Source organism: Carcharhinus amblyrhynchos, chromosome 24 (genome assembly GCF_965287045.1).
Source record: "Carcharhinus amblyrhynchos chromosome 24, sCarAmb.v2.hapA, whole genome shotgun sequence".
NCBI lineage: Eukaryota > Metazoa > Chordata > Chondrichthyes > Carcharhiniformes > Carcharhinidae > Carcharhinus > Carcharhinus amblyrhynchos.
This window is the reverse complement of record NC_137347.1, coordinates 15,130,334-15,146,705: the sequence shown is the minus strand read 5'-3', so window position 1 is coordinate 15,146,705 and position 16,372 is coordinate 15,130,334. Positions and strand designations below refer to the sequence as shown.

General features: G+C 42.2%; 1 protein-coding gene across 1 annotated transcript in view; it reads right to left on the bottom strand.

The window, feature by feature from the left end:
* csmd2 (CUB and Sushi multiple domains 2) overlaps nucleotides 1–16,372 on the bottom strand; it is a 1,720,603-nt gene that overhangs the window by 292,584 nt on the left and 1,411,647 nt on the right. The window contains exon 27 of the mRNA XM_080211135.1: nucleotides 6,500–6,691. Coding sequence (XP_080067261.1) covers nucleotides 6,500–6,691 — 192 coding nt within the window. The remainder of the gene's footprint in view (nucleotides 1–6,499; nucleotides 6,692–16,372) is intronic.

The following is a 16,372-nucleotide window of genomic DNA, read 5'->3' as shown; positions in this document are numbered from 1 at the left end:
TCTGCATGGAGTTTGCATGTTCTCCCACGTCCGCATGGGTTTCCTCTGGGTGCTCCAGTTTCCTCCCACAGTCCAAAGATGTTTAGGATGGGTGGACTGGCCATGCTAAATTGCCCCTTAGCGCAAGTAGAACTAGGGTTACAGAGATAGGACCAGGATAGGATTTTTGTGGATGCAAACTCGATCGGCCAAATAGCCTGCAGGGATTCTATGTTTCCATCGTGCAGTGACCAGAACTGCACACAGTACTCACTCTAACCTGACCAACAAAACTAACAATCTCCATTGTTGGCAAAATATAAAGTGTCAATTTAGAGCAAAGGATTGGTTGAAATTAATTTTGCATTTTGATATTTTGATTTGAGTTGACAGCATGGCTGGCAGGAAAATGTATGTTTGTTTTTTTTTGTAAATTTCTCACAGGTTGCCTTGAAGAACATGTACTCATACACTTCTTTAAAAAAAACTGAAACAAATTACTAATTTCTTACTTTGCCAAGAGAAGATTGCCTTTCCTGCAACCTTTACATTTAAGCAGCTACCCCATTCATTTCTACAAAGTTACATTCTTATGGAATCATAGAATCCTACAGTACAGAATGAGGCCATTCGGCCCACCGAGTCTGCATCGACCACAATCCCACCCAAGCCTTATCCCCATAACCCCAGTCATTTACCCTAGCTAGTCCCCCTGACACTACGGGGCAATTTAACACGGCCAACCCACCTAACCAGCATGTCTTTCGGACTGTGGGAGGAAACCGGAGTACCCAGAGGAAACCCATGCGGACATGGGGAGAATGTGCAAACTCTGCACAGACAGTGACCCAAGCCAGGAATTGAACCTGAGTCCCTGGCACTGTGAGACAGCAGTATTAACCACTGTGCTACCAAGGTTTAAAATAAATTGGTCCATAATTGACCTGGAGTGACATGTTTTAACATCGTGCTTGCACAAAATCCTCTGAATGTGTGTCAATCTCCTGTTCATAAACTGTCAAGTTAAGGGTGACAAACTATCATGCTTTAATCATTCAGCTAGTGGTATCAATTAGATTTTAAGTCTATTCTGTCCAGCAACTAAATAATATAGTTGATTTCATCAGTGCAAAGGAATGCAATTACACACAGGTAAAGTCTACAATGATTTGTTGAAAGATACGTTCGCCGATAGACCAAATTAAAATTCTTATACACCAGGTTGAAGCTTGCGCAGATCCAATTCACTGATCTATTGAAAAATAAATGTGTTGTTGAGTTTTATCTATGCAGCTTTTCAGGGAAATTGGAAAGATAGCTGGGATTTGCATTTTTATTAGGGACTGTCATAGAGATGCCAGCAGGTAAGTCTTGCCTAGCTATGCTTGGGAATGACATAGACAGTGAGGAAGAGGATAACAACGTGACAGCTTCAAGCTTGCTGAGGGAGAGGGTGGTAAGTGATACTCACAGCAAGCAAGAGGTGCTTGTAGGTAATATCAGCTCAACCCAACGCAGCTTCTTCAACAAACACAGGCTCCTGCCACCACATGATTGGAAGAAGCTGCTTGAGATTAACATCTTAAAGATTATTAATTCATACACTTGGTAAGGCCTCAATTCCACTGCAATCAAGTGTATCGACTTCCATGATCTTTGGGCTAACTACAGACAGGGAAATTTTGATGGGTAATATATTTTAGAAGAAATACATCTTCCACATAGGCAGAAAGATTTTGCGTTATTTTGAACAAAATTCTCCTTCTTAATTGCTCTCTCCAAGTTCTCAAACAACAACCTTCCATAGAATCATAGAATGTCTTTTGAGCATAGGATTCCATTTGACCCATCAAGTCCAAACTCGCTCTCTGCAACAGTGACTCACTGAGTGTCATTCACCCACCTTTTCCTGATAGTCTTACAAATATTTTATTTTCAGATAATGATCCAATTCCTTTTCAAAAGCTGGGATTGAATCTGCCACGACCACATTCTAGGGTTGAATAAAAAATAATTTTCTCATTGCTTCTTTTACGAACTACCCAAAAAATGTGTCATCTGGTTCTTGATTCTTCCATTAACGGGAAGAGTTTCTCTTTACCTGCCCTGTCCTATCATGATTTTGAACACCACTATCAAATCAGCATAGAACATCATCGAATCCCTACAATGCAGAAGGAGGCCATTCGGTCCATCGAGTCTGCAATGACCACAATTCCACCCAAACCCTATTTCTATAATCCCATATACTTACCCTGTTAATCCCCCTGACACTAGGGTCAATTTAGCATGGCCAATCAACCTAACCTGCCACTTATCTGCCCATCTCACCAACCTGTCCACATCCGTCTGAAGTTTAACACTATCCTCCTCACAGTTTACAATATTGCCTGCAAATTTTGAAATTGTCCTGTACACCGAAGTCGAGGGCATTTATATTTAATCTGGGTTAGTAACAATGACACCTGAGGAACTCAACTATAAACCCCTACCCCCAAACCAGGCCAAAAACCAACCATTCACCGCTACATGTTCTTTCCTACCATTCGGTCAATTTTGTATCAAGATGAGACTGTCTCTTTTGTTTCATGAGCTCGAACTATCTTCACATGACTATTGTGTGGAGTTTATCAAATGCTTTTGGAAATTCACATCCAGTTGGAACCCACAACCTTCTGTATTAGAGATAGAGTTGCCAATTGAGCCGTAGCTGAGTCTGTTAGAATGAGGCCATGGAGTGATTTGAAAATATGGAAGAAATCAAAAGGAAAAAACAATTTGGACCGGTATTCTTATTTCCCCAATTTACTGTTTATTCCTTCTGACAACATGTTAAGTTGGATGTATGGAGAAGCAACTTATGTGAGCCAGAGCTGTTGATTAGTGAGAGAATGTGGCATTGAATAAGGACAGAAAAGACTTGGATAAGTTGCAACTTTAGGGGGTGCAGAATGGGAGACCAGCTAATGGAACAGGGAGGCAAAGGCTGAGCGGTATCATCACTACACTATTAATCCAGAAACTGAGCTAATGTTCTGGGTGCCTGGGTTCGAATCCCACCCATGGTAGTTGGGGGAATTTGAATTCAATAAAAACTAATTAAGGACTTGCTGATGACCAATGCAGAGCTGGTGCAGAAGCAGGCTATTTGATCCATCGAGTCTGCACCAACGCCCCAACAGAGCATCTTACCCAGACCCATCCCTCTGTCCCGTAACCCCACTCATTTACCCTGCTAATTCCTCTAACCTCCACAGCTTTGGACACTAAGGGGCAACGTAGCACGGCCAATCCATCTAACATGCACGCCTTTGGATTGTGGGAGAAAACCGGAGCACCCAGAAGAAATCCAAGCAGACAGGGGGAGAATGCGCTAACTCCACACAGACAGTCACCCAAGGCAGGAATTGAACCCGGGTTTCTGGGCTGTGAGGCAACAGGACTAACCACTGTGCTGCCATGTTGCATTCACAGTGCTGATGAGAATGAGGCGGTGACCAAAGGGTGCTCCCAGGATAACAGTCTGGAGTGGATACATTGGTAGAGTTTCTTTGTGTAAGTTTGTAGAAGATATTTGCAATTTGTGATGGCTTTACAGGAGAATTCTGTTCATGTTATGCCATGTTGAGAAACAGGAAGATGCTCCAACTTGATTTGTGGCCAGATCCAACACGTGTAGGAATTATATAATTCTATAATTAATGCACTGATGCAGTTTGATAAGAATTAGTCCATGGATGTACAGAAATAAGTTCATGTAAGAGGTTTTAATTGCTCTTATTCACGAAAGAAATGTTGCTTTAACTGGCAAGCAGAAAGTTAGGATTTTGCCAAACAGCTTGGATGCATTTAGCATCAGATATTGAAGATCAATGGAGGATTTGAGTCCGGGTTTCAACATTGTGCATTATTCATAAATGACTGGCTGAATGGTATAGGAACTTCGAAAGCGAGCTGATGAGTTAAAAAAAAACAAAATCTAAACAAAGGAATCCAAAATTTATGACGCTCCACTTTTGATTAAAAGTTTTAAAAAAAGTCACTCAAAGAATGTAAGAGAGAAAAGCCGATTCTAACATGGCAGACTGCAGTATAAGATGAAACATATAGCACAATTCACAGGAATCCTTTCAGCCCGCTGCCAAGTGTCACTCTGTTCCAGGGAATCTTCATTCATTTTGTTTTATCCTGACCAGCAATTTCTCGCTTGGTGCGAGTTGAAAAGAACAATTATGTGGAATCGAAAAATTTCTCAACTGCTTGTGATTTTGTTTTGGCTGCGCCGGTGAAGTGGAAAATGCTGCAGAAAATTCACCCGTCTTTTACTTGCACTCAAATCTTCTTCATTCTTGCATGCACTATTGATATGAAGCGAATTCCATGTTGGCTAAGGAATCCCCCTCATCTTATTTCCTGCTTTCTGATTAAATATCTTCAGACGTAGGACTTGTGTTTGATACAACTAAGTGGCCAATCAATGGTTATAGTTTATCTATTAGTGTCACGAGTAGGCTTATATTAAAATGGCAATCCAGTTGCTATGAAAATGTTGTTGGCATTCATGTTGGACATGTATGAAGGGATGCAACATATTCAAACTGACTTAGCCTCTGAGTCTGGGACAGCATAGTGGTTAGCACTGCTGCCTCACAGCGCCAGGGACCCAGGTTCAATTCTGGCCTCGGGTCACTGTCTGTGTGGAGTTTGCACATTCTCCCCATGTCTGTGCGAGTTTCCTCCACGTGCTCCCATTTCGTCCCACAGTCCAACGATATGCAGGTTTGATTGATTGGCCATACTAAATTGACTCTAGTGTTGGGGGGATTAGCAAGATAAATATCTGGGATTTGGCGTTGGTGCAGACTTGATGGGACAAATGGCCTCTTTCTGCACTGTGGAGATTTTATGATTCTAATAATCAGGTACAAACTATTGGGAAATATCACCATCACATTCCATAAGTCTGTTATTCCATACTTTTGAGAAGTCCAAAGGCAGATAGAAGAGACAATTATCACTTAGTTTGTATGCAAATACTTAATGTGCTCATTTTAAAGTATTTGTTATCATATTAACATTGGAGTTACTCTGGAATTGGGAAACACTCCGATTAACATTTGGCATGTCTGCTGCGACTCTCACCAATTTCTACAGATGAGCCACAGGAAGAATCCTTTCTGGTTGTATCACAGCTTGGTATGGCTCCTACTCTGACCAAGACCACAAGAAACTATGAAGGGTTGTGAACGTAGCACAGTCCATTACATAAACCAACTTCCCACCCATTGACACTGTCTACACTTCCCACTGCCTCTGAAAAGCAGCCAGTATAATCAAGGACACCATGCACCCTGGACATATTTTCTTCCACCATCTTCTGTTGGGAGAAAGACACAAAAGTCTGAGATCACATACCAACCATCTCAAGAACAGCTTCTTCCATACTGCCATCAGGCTTTTGAATGGACCTATCTTATATTAAGTTGATCTTTCTCTACACCCCAGATATGACTGTAACATTACATTCTGCACCCTCTCCTTTCCTTCTCCCCTATGTACTCTATGAATGGTATGTTTTGTCTGTAAGGTGTGCAAGAAACACTACTTCTTGCTGCATCCCAATACATGTGACAAAAATAAATCAAAACAAATTTATAAAGAGTAATTAACACCTATAAGAGTCATCCAGGTCTGGCTATGGAAGCAACCCAAGTCATTCAAAATACAGTCAAATACTGCAGAACTGGAGGGTAATGAAGAGCTCCAATGGAAGAACAAGCTCAATGGACTCAATGATCTGTCTCATTTTTGTGGATCTGAAAGAGTGTTGATTTCAGAATCCAATTAACTACACAAGTTAATGAATAAATTAAACACATTAACAAGGCCAAAAGTAATCCTGCCTTAAAAATGCAGCCAATGCAGTGTGGTAAATAACTCTTGGGTGAAGAAATTATTGACTCTCAGTTGACAGGCAAAGGGAAGTTGTGAATTCCCACTAGCTGCACCACTGATAGAGTGGAGGTGGATTAGGAATATAATCCACAAACAGTGGGAGGACTGGGCAGAAGTCATAAAGTAATTAGAGGCAGAGAAGGATAGGTTATTTTCGAATTCAATCTCAATTTGCTGTTTGCAATTTAATGAGGACATTATTAACAAGGATGCTCACTGAAAGAGACTGGGCACTTGATTCGGTCATGTATATTACACAGGTTGCTTGATAAGAAGAACCTACTAATAAGCATGTGTTTCTCAGCAGGCACTGTCTCCTTTAAGGCATTTGTGCTATTTTTTCCCCACATCATTTCAAGTCATTCATTTTATCTTTAAACAAATCTCTTTTGAAAAAAAACCCAGCTTGCTGTTGGCTTTATAAAGAAGAGCCTCTGTTTGGTTACATTGTGCTCCTTTTCAGTAATCAATTTCAGATACTGTGTTAAAAATAGTTTGAAAATAATTCTATGAACAGTCTGAAAAGCACAGCATCCACTTAATAACAAGACAAGAAAATCAATACCTATGCATGTGGGCGGATCAGGTTGCCAGAAGAATCTATTGTCAATCTGGACACACGTGATTGTAGCTTCTCCTTGCAGGGCGTATCCAGGGTCACACTGAAACACGACTGAATCTCGAGGCTCCCTGCTGTCTCCACTGCGAGTGCCATTCTGAGGAACCCCAGGGTCATTGCATGAAGTGGCTGTGGAGACTGTAACAGTTTGCAGAGGTTAAAGATCCCAGCCAAAAATACTTTAAAGTTATTGTGAATGCGGCTTCGCCCACACAATCTAATTCAAACATGTCTACCTTAACACGCATGCATGCACACATATTGCAACCATTGAACTTGATCATAGATTTAACTTTTATCAGAAATATTTGGGAACATGCTGGCTATTGCTGCATCGAAGTATTTCGAGGCATTTAAAAATCTCCTGTCGTTCATACTGGAATAAAACACATCTTTAATTGGAGTTCGATATTAAAGATAAAATATTGATGGGACTTCCCCTGCCACCATTCTTGCCACCACTACTTCCCTCCCCACCAACTCCACAAAGTACTTTTTCTGGTGACGGAAATGGTCTGCCGTTGGCTGGTGGCTGGATCTTCCCATCCTGTCTATGCCTAAGGGGTTTTGCATGCCCCATGCCCTCTGTCGCTGTCAAGACTGAAAGATCCCGCCAGCAGGAAGGACTGGAAAGTTTCAGCCTACATCTTGTAGATACTAGAGAGTGACAACAGCATTTGGTTGAGATGGGTTCACAAGAAGAGGGGAGTCCACGTGCTACGTATCGAAGCTTCAGATACTTGTTCCTATTTCTTCTTGACTCATGGACATATATGGCAAGGCCATATTTTTGACCATCACTAATTGCCCTCGAGGAGAGAGCAGCAAGCTGCCTTCTTAAACTGTTGCAGTCTGCATGGTGGGATGAACCCTTCAGCATCATTAGGTAGGGAGATCTGGGTTCATTAATATCCACCTGGTTCACTATTGTCCTTTGGGGAAGGGAATCTGCTGTCCTTACCTGCTCTGATCTACATGTAACGCCAGATTCACAGCAAAGGGGTTGGCTCTCACCTGCCCTCAGGAAACTATGGATGGGTAAGAAATACTGGCCAGCCAGCGACGCCAATGAGTCACGAATGAATTTAAAAAAAAGTAGGGAGATACAGGATTTTGACCCAGGAAGGAATGGCAATATATTCCAAGGCAACATATAGCCAATTTCCCCTGACATCAGGAGGTGCGGGGGGACATCCTGTGGTACTTCTCCCCTCAATGTGCTCTTTGTCTCTGGCAGAAAGCTTCACACAATTCCCTGACAACTTCAATAAATGGGGTAAAGCTGTGTGACAAAGGGGAACTTGGAGGCAATAGTGCTCCATAAGCTGACTGCTCTTACCTTTCTATGTGGTGCAGATTGTAGGTATGGGAGGGGCATTGCCAAATGACTGTTTATAGAGCCATTTAACTCTGAAAGTATGTTGCTGCCTGAATACCCTCACTGATATTTTTTCAAACCTTCCTATGTATCTGTTTGGCCTCACTTTATCTGTTCTTGTCATACATATCACTTCATCCACATTGTGGTACAGTCGCTCTGCATCTGAAGGAGTGTGGAAAGAGTAACAGGACATTATGTCAGATTTTGATCATCAAAAGATAGGTTTTTACACACAGAGAAATAAATGTCAACCCTTAAACAGCAGTGTAGCAATAAAAAAACAGGGTTTATTTTACTGAGTTCAAATACTTTCCAAATAGTATGGGGAGGCAATGACCAATTGGTATTATTGCTAGACTATGGATCCAGAAACTGAGCTAATGTTCTGGGGACCCGGATTCGAACCCATCACGGCACATGGTAGAATATAGAAAAAAATCTGGAATTAAGAATTGATTGATGAAAACGGTTGTCGGAAAAACCCATCTGGTTCACTAATGAAGGAAATCTGCTTTCTTTATCTGGTCTGGCCTACATGTGTCTACTCCAGAGCCACAGCAATGTGGCTGACTCCCAACTGCCCTCAGGCAACTAGGGATGGGCAAGAAAAGCTGGCTAGCGGGCAACACCAATGTCTCACAAATGAATAAAAGAAAGTGCTCACTCCGTAACTCGAAGTAGTATATTACATTTGTAATTTAATGCTGTGTGACTTGCTCTTCCCAAACCTTATATTGTTGGAGTTTCTGGTGCATTTTTAAGCCAACATTCAAGATGACTGCAGCTCCTATTGGCTACATCTCACAGGAACAGGAATACGAACATAGGCATAGTCCATCTTTGAATTAATCAGACACAGCTGGCATATCTAATGCAAGCACAGCATTGTCAGGAGCACAATACAAATGATTATACACACTATTTTTCTTTGGTAGGGGGGCTGTCTTGCTCATCATACGACCGTGAATTTAATGATTGCTTTGCTTTGCTTCCTCTGTGCTTCAGGCGTGACTTAACTTGTAGCAATGCAGCAATTTGGCGTGGTTTCACAAAGCACACCCGTTATTTGGACTGGAAGCTATCCAGATTGCTCCAGCTCCACTATTTACTGTGCATTCAGTGAAACAAAGTGTACTTGCTTTAGTTTATCAACACAGCTGCTTTAAAAAACACATTTTTTTTAATTTTAAAGGGGCATGATATTCATAAAAAATGAGTTTGCCAACCATTACAGTGGCACATGGTTAGCACTGCTGCCTCACAGTGCCAGGAACACAAGTTTGATTCTGGCCTAGGGTCTGTGTGGAGTTTGTACGTTCCCCCCCCCCCCCCACCCACTGTGTCTGCGTGGGTTTCCTCCCACACCCCAAAGACGTGCAAGTTAGGTTGATTGGCTATGCTAAGTTATCCTTTCGTGTCAGGGGGATTAGCAGGGTAAATACACGTGGTTAGGGGAATAGGGCCTGGGTGAGACTGTGATCGGTGCAGACTCGATGAGCTGAATAGTGTCCCTCTGCACTATAGGGATCCTGTGATTCCATGATCATTTGTTTGAGAAGAAACTAATCACGGCAATGTCATCAGCAAGTACTTACTGGACCATGTTGTCCTTGCCAACTACTGCTTTTAATTCAGCTCCTGCACAATCTGGATCAATAACTCCCCAAGGCAGCTTCATGAGATTTTCTTTCAGGGATTCATACCAAAGCACTTGATGGTCAAGTTGATTTTGAATAGAGTCCGGAACTCACTGCCTGGTAGGGTGGTAGAGGTGGGAACTCTCACGGCATTTAAGAAGCATTTGGATGAACACTTGAAACGCCACAGCATACAAGGCTATGGACCAAATGCTAAAAATGGGATTAGAATGGATGGATCATTGATAGCTGGTACTGACGTAGAGCCACAGGGTGGGACTTTACAGCCTCAATTGGGCAAGATTGTAAACGTCTACCAAAGGCCAATAGAGATTTCCATTCTGGGAACCTCGGAATCAGGGCTAAGTGGCAGAGTTTTGGCCAGAGTGTCATCGGGTGGAATTTTATCGTCTCGTCCACCATGGGAATTGTAGAAGGCAGGATATGGACCATGCAAAGGTCCGTTGACCTCGGGTAAAGCTTCTTGGACTTGGGGTGAGCATGACCAGAAAATCCCACCCACAGTCAAATAGCGTGCAAAAGATCATTTGTCCCATTGGATTTGCACTGACAATATTTACACGTAAAGGCACTCTAATCCCATTTTCCTGCATTTGTCCCATACTCTTGAATATTAAACTTGAATATGATGGGCTGAAGGGCCTTCTTGTGTCCTTTAAAGCTCTATGACTTTATTAATGGGGCCGGTTTCTCTTTGCCCCCACTGCCGAGTTTTACTTTTTAGCTCCACTGGCGTTGCCTACTCTTGCCCTGCTGTTATGGCAGTGGAACAACCCAATTTCCACTGACATCAGGAGGTGCGGAGGGAGACATTCCGGGGTGCTCCTTCCCTCAATTTGTTCTTTGTCTGGCAGAAAGCTTCTGACAATTTCATGACAGCTTTAATAAATGGGGGAAATCGTCGTAGTTAGAAATCCACATACTGAACCTCAACGGCAGAATGTACTGGCACAACTGCCCACAGTGTTATCGCAGGTTGGCATCTTCGGGGAATGTATATATAATCACCTATTCTGTCTGATGACATCTATTTCTGCACTTTATAAATCCAGATTTAAGTGTGACCTAAACTCAAGGTTGGGTAAACTTGCTGCCATGGGAACACTACTGAACATTGTTCAAGGGAGAACGTACACTTGCAGTTTGCCGAGTCCAACCTCACGAGAAAATATTGATCCGTCATTGACAACGGTGATCACTTCCAATAGCGGGCAACTAGCACAGAAATGGCAGATCATTGGCAACAGAATTGTAATAGTGGCTACCTGAGATCTAACCTACCTCCACAGTCTGTAATATTTTAGAGTCAGCCAAACCAATGGTATCAAGATCTCCCGCCATTGGTGCAAGCACAGGGGTCATTCCCAAATCTCTCACTTTCAGTGGAGAAGTTAGGCTTGCCGGGTGCATGTGTTGCTGATAGGGCCACAATGAGAGAGACCAGATTCCATCAAACTGCTTCCAGGGATCTTAGAACCCCTGTCCTCGGAAATGCTTTCTATTGATCCTCTGTCTATTGGTTACCTTCCTCTTGCAGGACATAGAATAGATCATAGAATCCCTACAGTGTAGAAGGAGGCCATTTGGCCCATCGAGCCTGCACTGAGAACAATCCCCCCCAGGCCATATTCCTGTTTCCCATGTATTTACCTTGCTGATCCCCTGAAGGCACAATTTAGCATGGCCAATCAACCTGCATATCTTTGGAGTGTGGGAGGAAGCCGGAGTACCCTGAGGAAACTCACGCGTACATGGGGAGAATGTGCAAACACCACACAAGCAGTCACCTGAGGCTGGAATTGAACCAGCATCCCTGGCACTGAGAGTTAAGTTTAGGTTTATTTATTAGTGTCACAAGTAGGCTTACATTGCAATGCAATTGCTGTGAAAATCCCCGAGTTGCCACATTTCTGTTCAGGTGCACTGAGGGAGACTTCAGCATGGCCAATGCACCTAACCAACATGCCTTTCGGGCTGTGGGAGAAAACTGGAGCACCTGGAGGAAACCCACACAGACACAGGGAGGACACGCGGACTCCATACAAACAGTGACCCAAGCTGGGAATCAAAGCCAGGTCCCTGGTGCTGTGAGGCAGCAGTGCTGTGTCGCATGTATGTGCAAAACATTCACCAGTCAAGTACTCTTAAAGGCTAAACTGCTCTTATAGAAACTATATTTTACATAAAATGAAAAATGAACTTTCAGTATGTTGCATGCATTGAAACAATTAGATTCTCAATCTCTTCATTCGACCAGCTTGCTTCCTGCCACCCTGCCTCCTACTCTACCACATCTAATCATAAGCTGCCTGAAAAGCCAGCCAGAGCTAGATGGGTTACTTCCTTGATCTATTCAAACTGTCCATGTTCAATACCAAGTACTTGGTATGACAACAGGAGTAGCGTCCGATCTGTTACAATATTAACGGCATGGTAGTATAGTGTCTGTGTGGGTTTCCTTCGGGTACTCTGGTTTCCTCCCATAGTCTGAAAGAGGTGCCAGTTAGGTACATTGGCCACACTAAATTCTCCCTCAGTGTCCCTGAACAGGTGTCAGAGTGTGGCGACCAGGGGATTTTCACAGTAACTTCATTGCAGTGTTAATGCAAGCCTACTTGTGAAACTAATAATAAATACACTTAAAAAGAATTTATTTTTTTTAAACCACGGGTTATTTGTAGTGTGTTTATCATCGAATCATTATTTCACCTTGGAAAACAATGTCTAATTATGGTGTGCTCCTCCTTTAATTGTTTTTTAAAGGAAGGCTGAGTAAAATAACATTATCCTAAAATAAGTTCAGTATACAGAATAAGAAGGAACTTTAATTTGTTTTAATCAAAAGCTGTAATCTGATTGTGCTGTTGTACTATGAAGCTATTCACACAAAGGCAAAGCCATCACTCGATCTGTTCATTATCTTGTTTTCTACAATGAGTGACATCTCTGTGAAAATGTCTTGTCAGTATTTGACTACCCTGATAATAGATATTGATTGCAACAAATTCAACATGAGCTGCTGAACCCGCCAGTTCGGTCCACAAGGCAAAATGCTGCGGATGCCGGAATTGGAAACAAAAACAGAAAATGCTGGCAAGTCTCAGCAGGTCTGACAGTATCCATGGACAGAGAATAGAGCCAACCTTTCAAGTCTGGATGACCCTTTGTCAGAGATCAAACGATGCTCTGGTGAAGGGTCATCCAGATTTGAAATGTTGGTTCTGTTCTCTCTCCACAGATGCTGTTAGATCTGCTGAGATGTCCCAGCATTTCCTGTTTTCATCTTGGATTTTCTAGTCGCCTTTCATTTTAATTCCCTATCTTCCCCCTAATCTGACCTCTCTGTTCTTTGACTTCATATAATGTTCCAATGAAGCTCAATGAAAGTTCAAGGGACAACATCTCACTTTCCAATTACAGTCTTCCAGGTTCAACACTTGAGTTTGATAGTTGCAGATCATAACCATTGCCCCAGAGTGGCTGTTTAGTAATGCTTCTATTTCCCTTTTACATCTTCCCCAGGCCCATTGTTTATGTCATTACTTTCCTGGTATCATCTCCTTTTACCTTGCACTTTCATCAATTTTGTTACTTAACATCTTAATGGTGGCGCAGTGGTTAGCATTGTTGGCGCTCAGCGCCAGTGGCCCAAGTTCAACTCCAGCCTTGGATGACGACGTGGAATTTGCACGTTCTCCCCGTGTCTGCGTGGGTTTCCTTTGGGTGCTCCAGTTTCCTCCCACCCTCCTAAGGTGTGCAGGTTAGGTTAATTGGCCATGCTAAATTCTCCCTTCACGTCTGGGGGATAAGCAGGCAGGTTACAAGGATAGGGACTGGGTGGGATTGTTCTCAGTGCAGGCTCCATGGGCCAAATGCCCTCCTTCTGCACTGCAGGGATTCTATTCTATTTTCTTTCCCCCACTCCCTCCCCCTCACCCCCCCTCCGCCCCCCACCAACCCTCTCCCTCCTAATGAAGTGCCCTGCCACCAAATTCACCATGGGGGAGGGTATTTAATTCCATTTAAGTTTGTTTTTCTACACTTGCTAACTTGCTGAATCTACAAAGTATTTGTTCTTACTTCTGATTTCCAGCAACTGCAATATTGTGCTATTGTATGAAAAATGGAAAAGTCTCTTATGGAAGAACATGGGGTTCCCCTTACTATACTTAAAGTTCTCATTACAGGCACATAATAATGAAAGGGTTCTTCTTGTGCTGGTGAAATACAGGAAAGTGAAATTGTGTTCCTTCATGAAAATGTGTTTAAATTCAGATTAAACTATATTGCTTCCCACATGCTTCAATTTAAAGCTTATTCATCCATAGTCCCCTCGAGACTTACTTAGGCAAATTCAGGTTCAACTGAATGGGATCAATTGTGCTGAATGAAAGCTGTAATGGAGTAGGTGAGGAAAATTTAATCCTCTTAAATGTTCTCCCTTTTTACTACTTCCATTGTCCTTTCTGTTGCTCAAGCAAAGGCCACCTCTTCTCAATAATTATATTGGTTCACGATTGTAATACAAATATTGTTCAGCTTTCCGGAAAAGTGCAAACATGAATTTACCATATTGGCAATTGTGTAACTTGAAGCAATTTTGACATACACAAGTATTTGTTAAAACATTCCACCTAATTCTATTCTAATCTGCTACACAACAATGGGGTTAATATTTCTATCTGAATATTAAAATTAAATTATTGCTATTCTCAGATCCAGACTCTGCAAATTTAGCTTATCCTCCTCAAGCACTAGGTCATTACCATAATTATCAGTTCTTCAATGAGGCCTTCCAAAACACTGAATAAAATAATAATTATATACAGGTTGAGATTCTGCTTCAGAACCACTACAATGAAGAGACAAGAACTCCAAAGCTCCACGACGGAATTCAAATATTTGGCTTTATTATTGAACATTAAGTGCCCACTCATGCTAGCACCATAAAACACGACCCAAAGGTCAAAACTTGTCATTGTAGTGGCCTAAATGGAAGGCATCTGTAACTTGCATAAGGTGTGCAGACCAAACTGTAGTACTATACACAGAAGCTTATCTCTGACCATGCTACAATCCGAGAGCTGAAAATCTTGCTGGGAACATCGCCTGTCCAGGTCACTTAATATATACTGGGAGCTGCCTGTAACCTACAGATTAACACACATTCTGTTTCATTTACCATAGGGTCGTAGGAAATTACAAGGAGGTCATTCGGCCCATCATGTCAAAACTGGCTGAAAAGGAACTGCCCTCAGCCTAATCCCACTTTCCATCTCTCGGTCCACAGTTGGCAGGTTACACATTTCAAGAACATTTCCATGTACCGTTTAAATGTAGGAAGGGTTATTGCCTTTATTACTAGTAAACTGCACTCTCCTTAATTCTCTTCGAATTTTCCTATCCACTAAGTTACGTCACACAGAATCCCTACAGAGAAGGAGGAGGCAAGTCGGCGCATAGAGTCCACACCAACCACAATCCCACCCAGGCCCTATCCCTGTAACCCTGCTAATCCTTTTGACACTAAGGGGCAATTTACTGTGGCCAATCAACCTAACCTGCACATTTTTGGACTGAGAGAGGAAACCGGAGCACTTGGAGGGAACCAATTCAGACACTGAGAGAATGTGCAAACTCCACACAGCAGTCTCTGTTCTGTGGTTGTTAACCTTTTTTGACCTAACCGACTGCTAAGAGAAATAAGTCCTCCCTATCTATTCTATCCAGGTTCCTCATAAGAGCAAACACCTCAATGAAATCTATTCAAAAAAGCTCAGCCTATCCCATCATTGTTTGTGACTAAAATTCTCCAGGCAGTGACATTTTCACAATTTTCATGTCTCTTGTATCTTGTACAAAGTTATCCTTTCTGTGATGCATTGGCCAGAGCTGTAAGCTGGACTTTAGCTGTGACCTAACCAATGTTTTATGTAGTTTTACCATAACAAACTTTTATATAAACCCTGACCTTTTTGCCTTCTCAAATGCATTCCTTCATTATTATTCTGATCAAATTCTATTTGCCACTTCTCTGTCCACTTGACCAGTCCATTATCTCGCAGCGATCTACAGAATATCAATCACATGACCAATTTTTTGCATCATCTTCTTTAGCGCAAGCATACACCCTGCATTTAAATCCAAGTAATTGAGATATATCATAAAAAGCAAGGTATCTAGTACAGAGCCCTCCAACATCCCACTGGAAATGGCCTTCCAGTTACAAATCCATGTGACAATCATTACATTCTGACTCCTGCTTCTGAGCCAATTTTCCCATTTGCTGTTGGATCCCACAGGCATTTCCTTTTGTGACTCATGTTACAAGTAGCTGGAAAGTGATGAACTGGCTCCCTTTTAGTCAACTTCCTTGGTGGTCACAACAAAGATTTAAGTTTCTTTTATAAGAACATAAGAACATAAGAAATAGGAGCAGGAGTAGGCCATCTAGCCCTTCGAGCCTGCCCCGCCATTCAATAAGATCATGGCTGATCTGTCATGGCTCAGTTCCACCTTCCCGCCCTCTCCCCATAACCCTTAATCCCCTCTCTTATCAAAAACCCATCAACCCGCGTCTTTTTCATGAGGCAAAGCCTTTTCCAAATCAGAATATACATAATTATTTAAGCCGTGAGCAATAAAGAGACAACTTTTCCTTTAGTCAAAAAGCAAACAAATTTATTAATTACTCAGCTGAGGAAAAGTAATAAAAACACTATATCATGTATTCAGCCCTCAGGCAGTCAGTAGGACATGCACAAATGCACGTGTGCACAC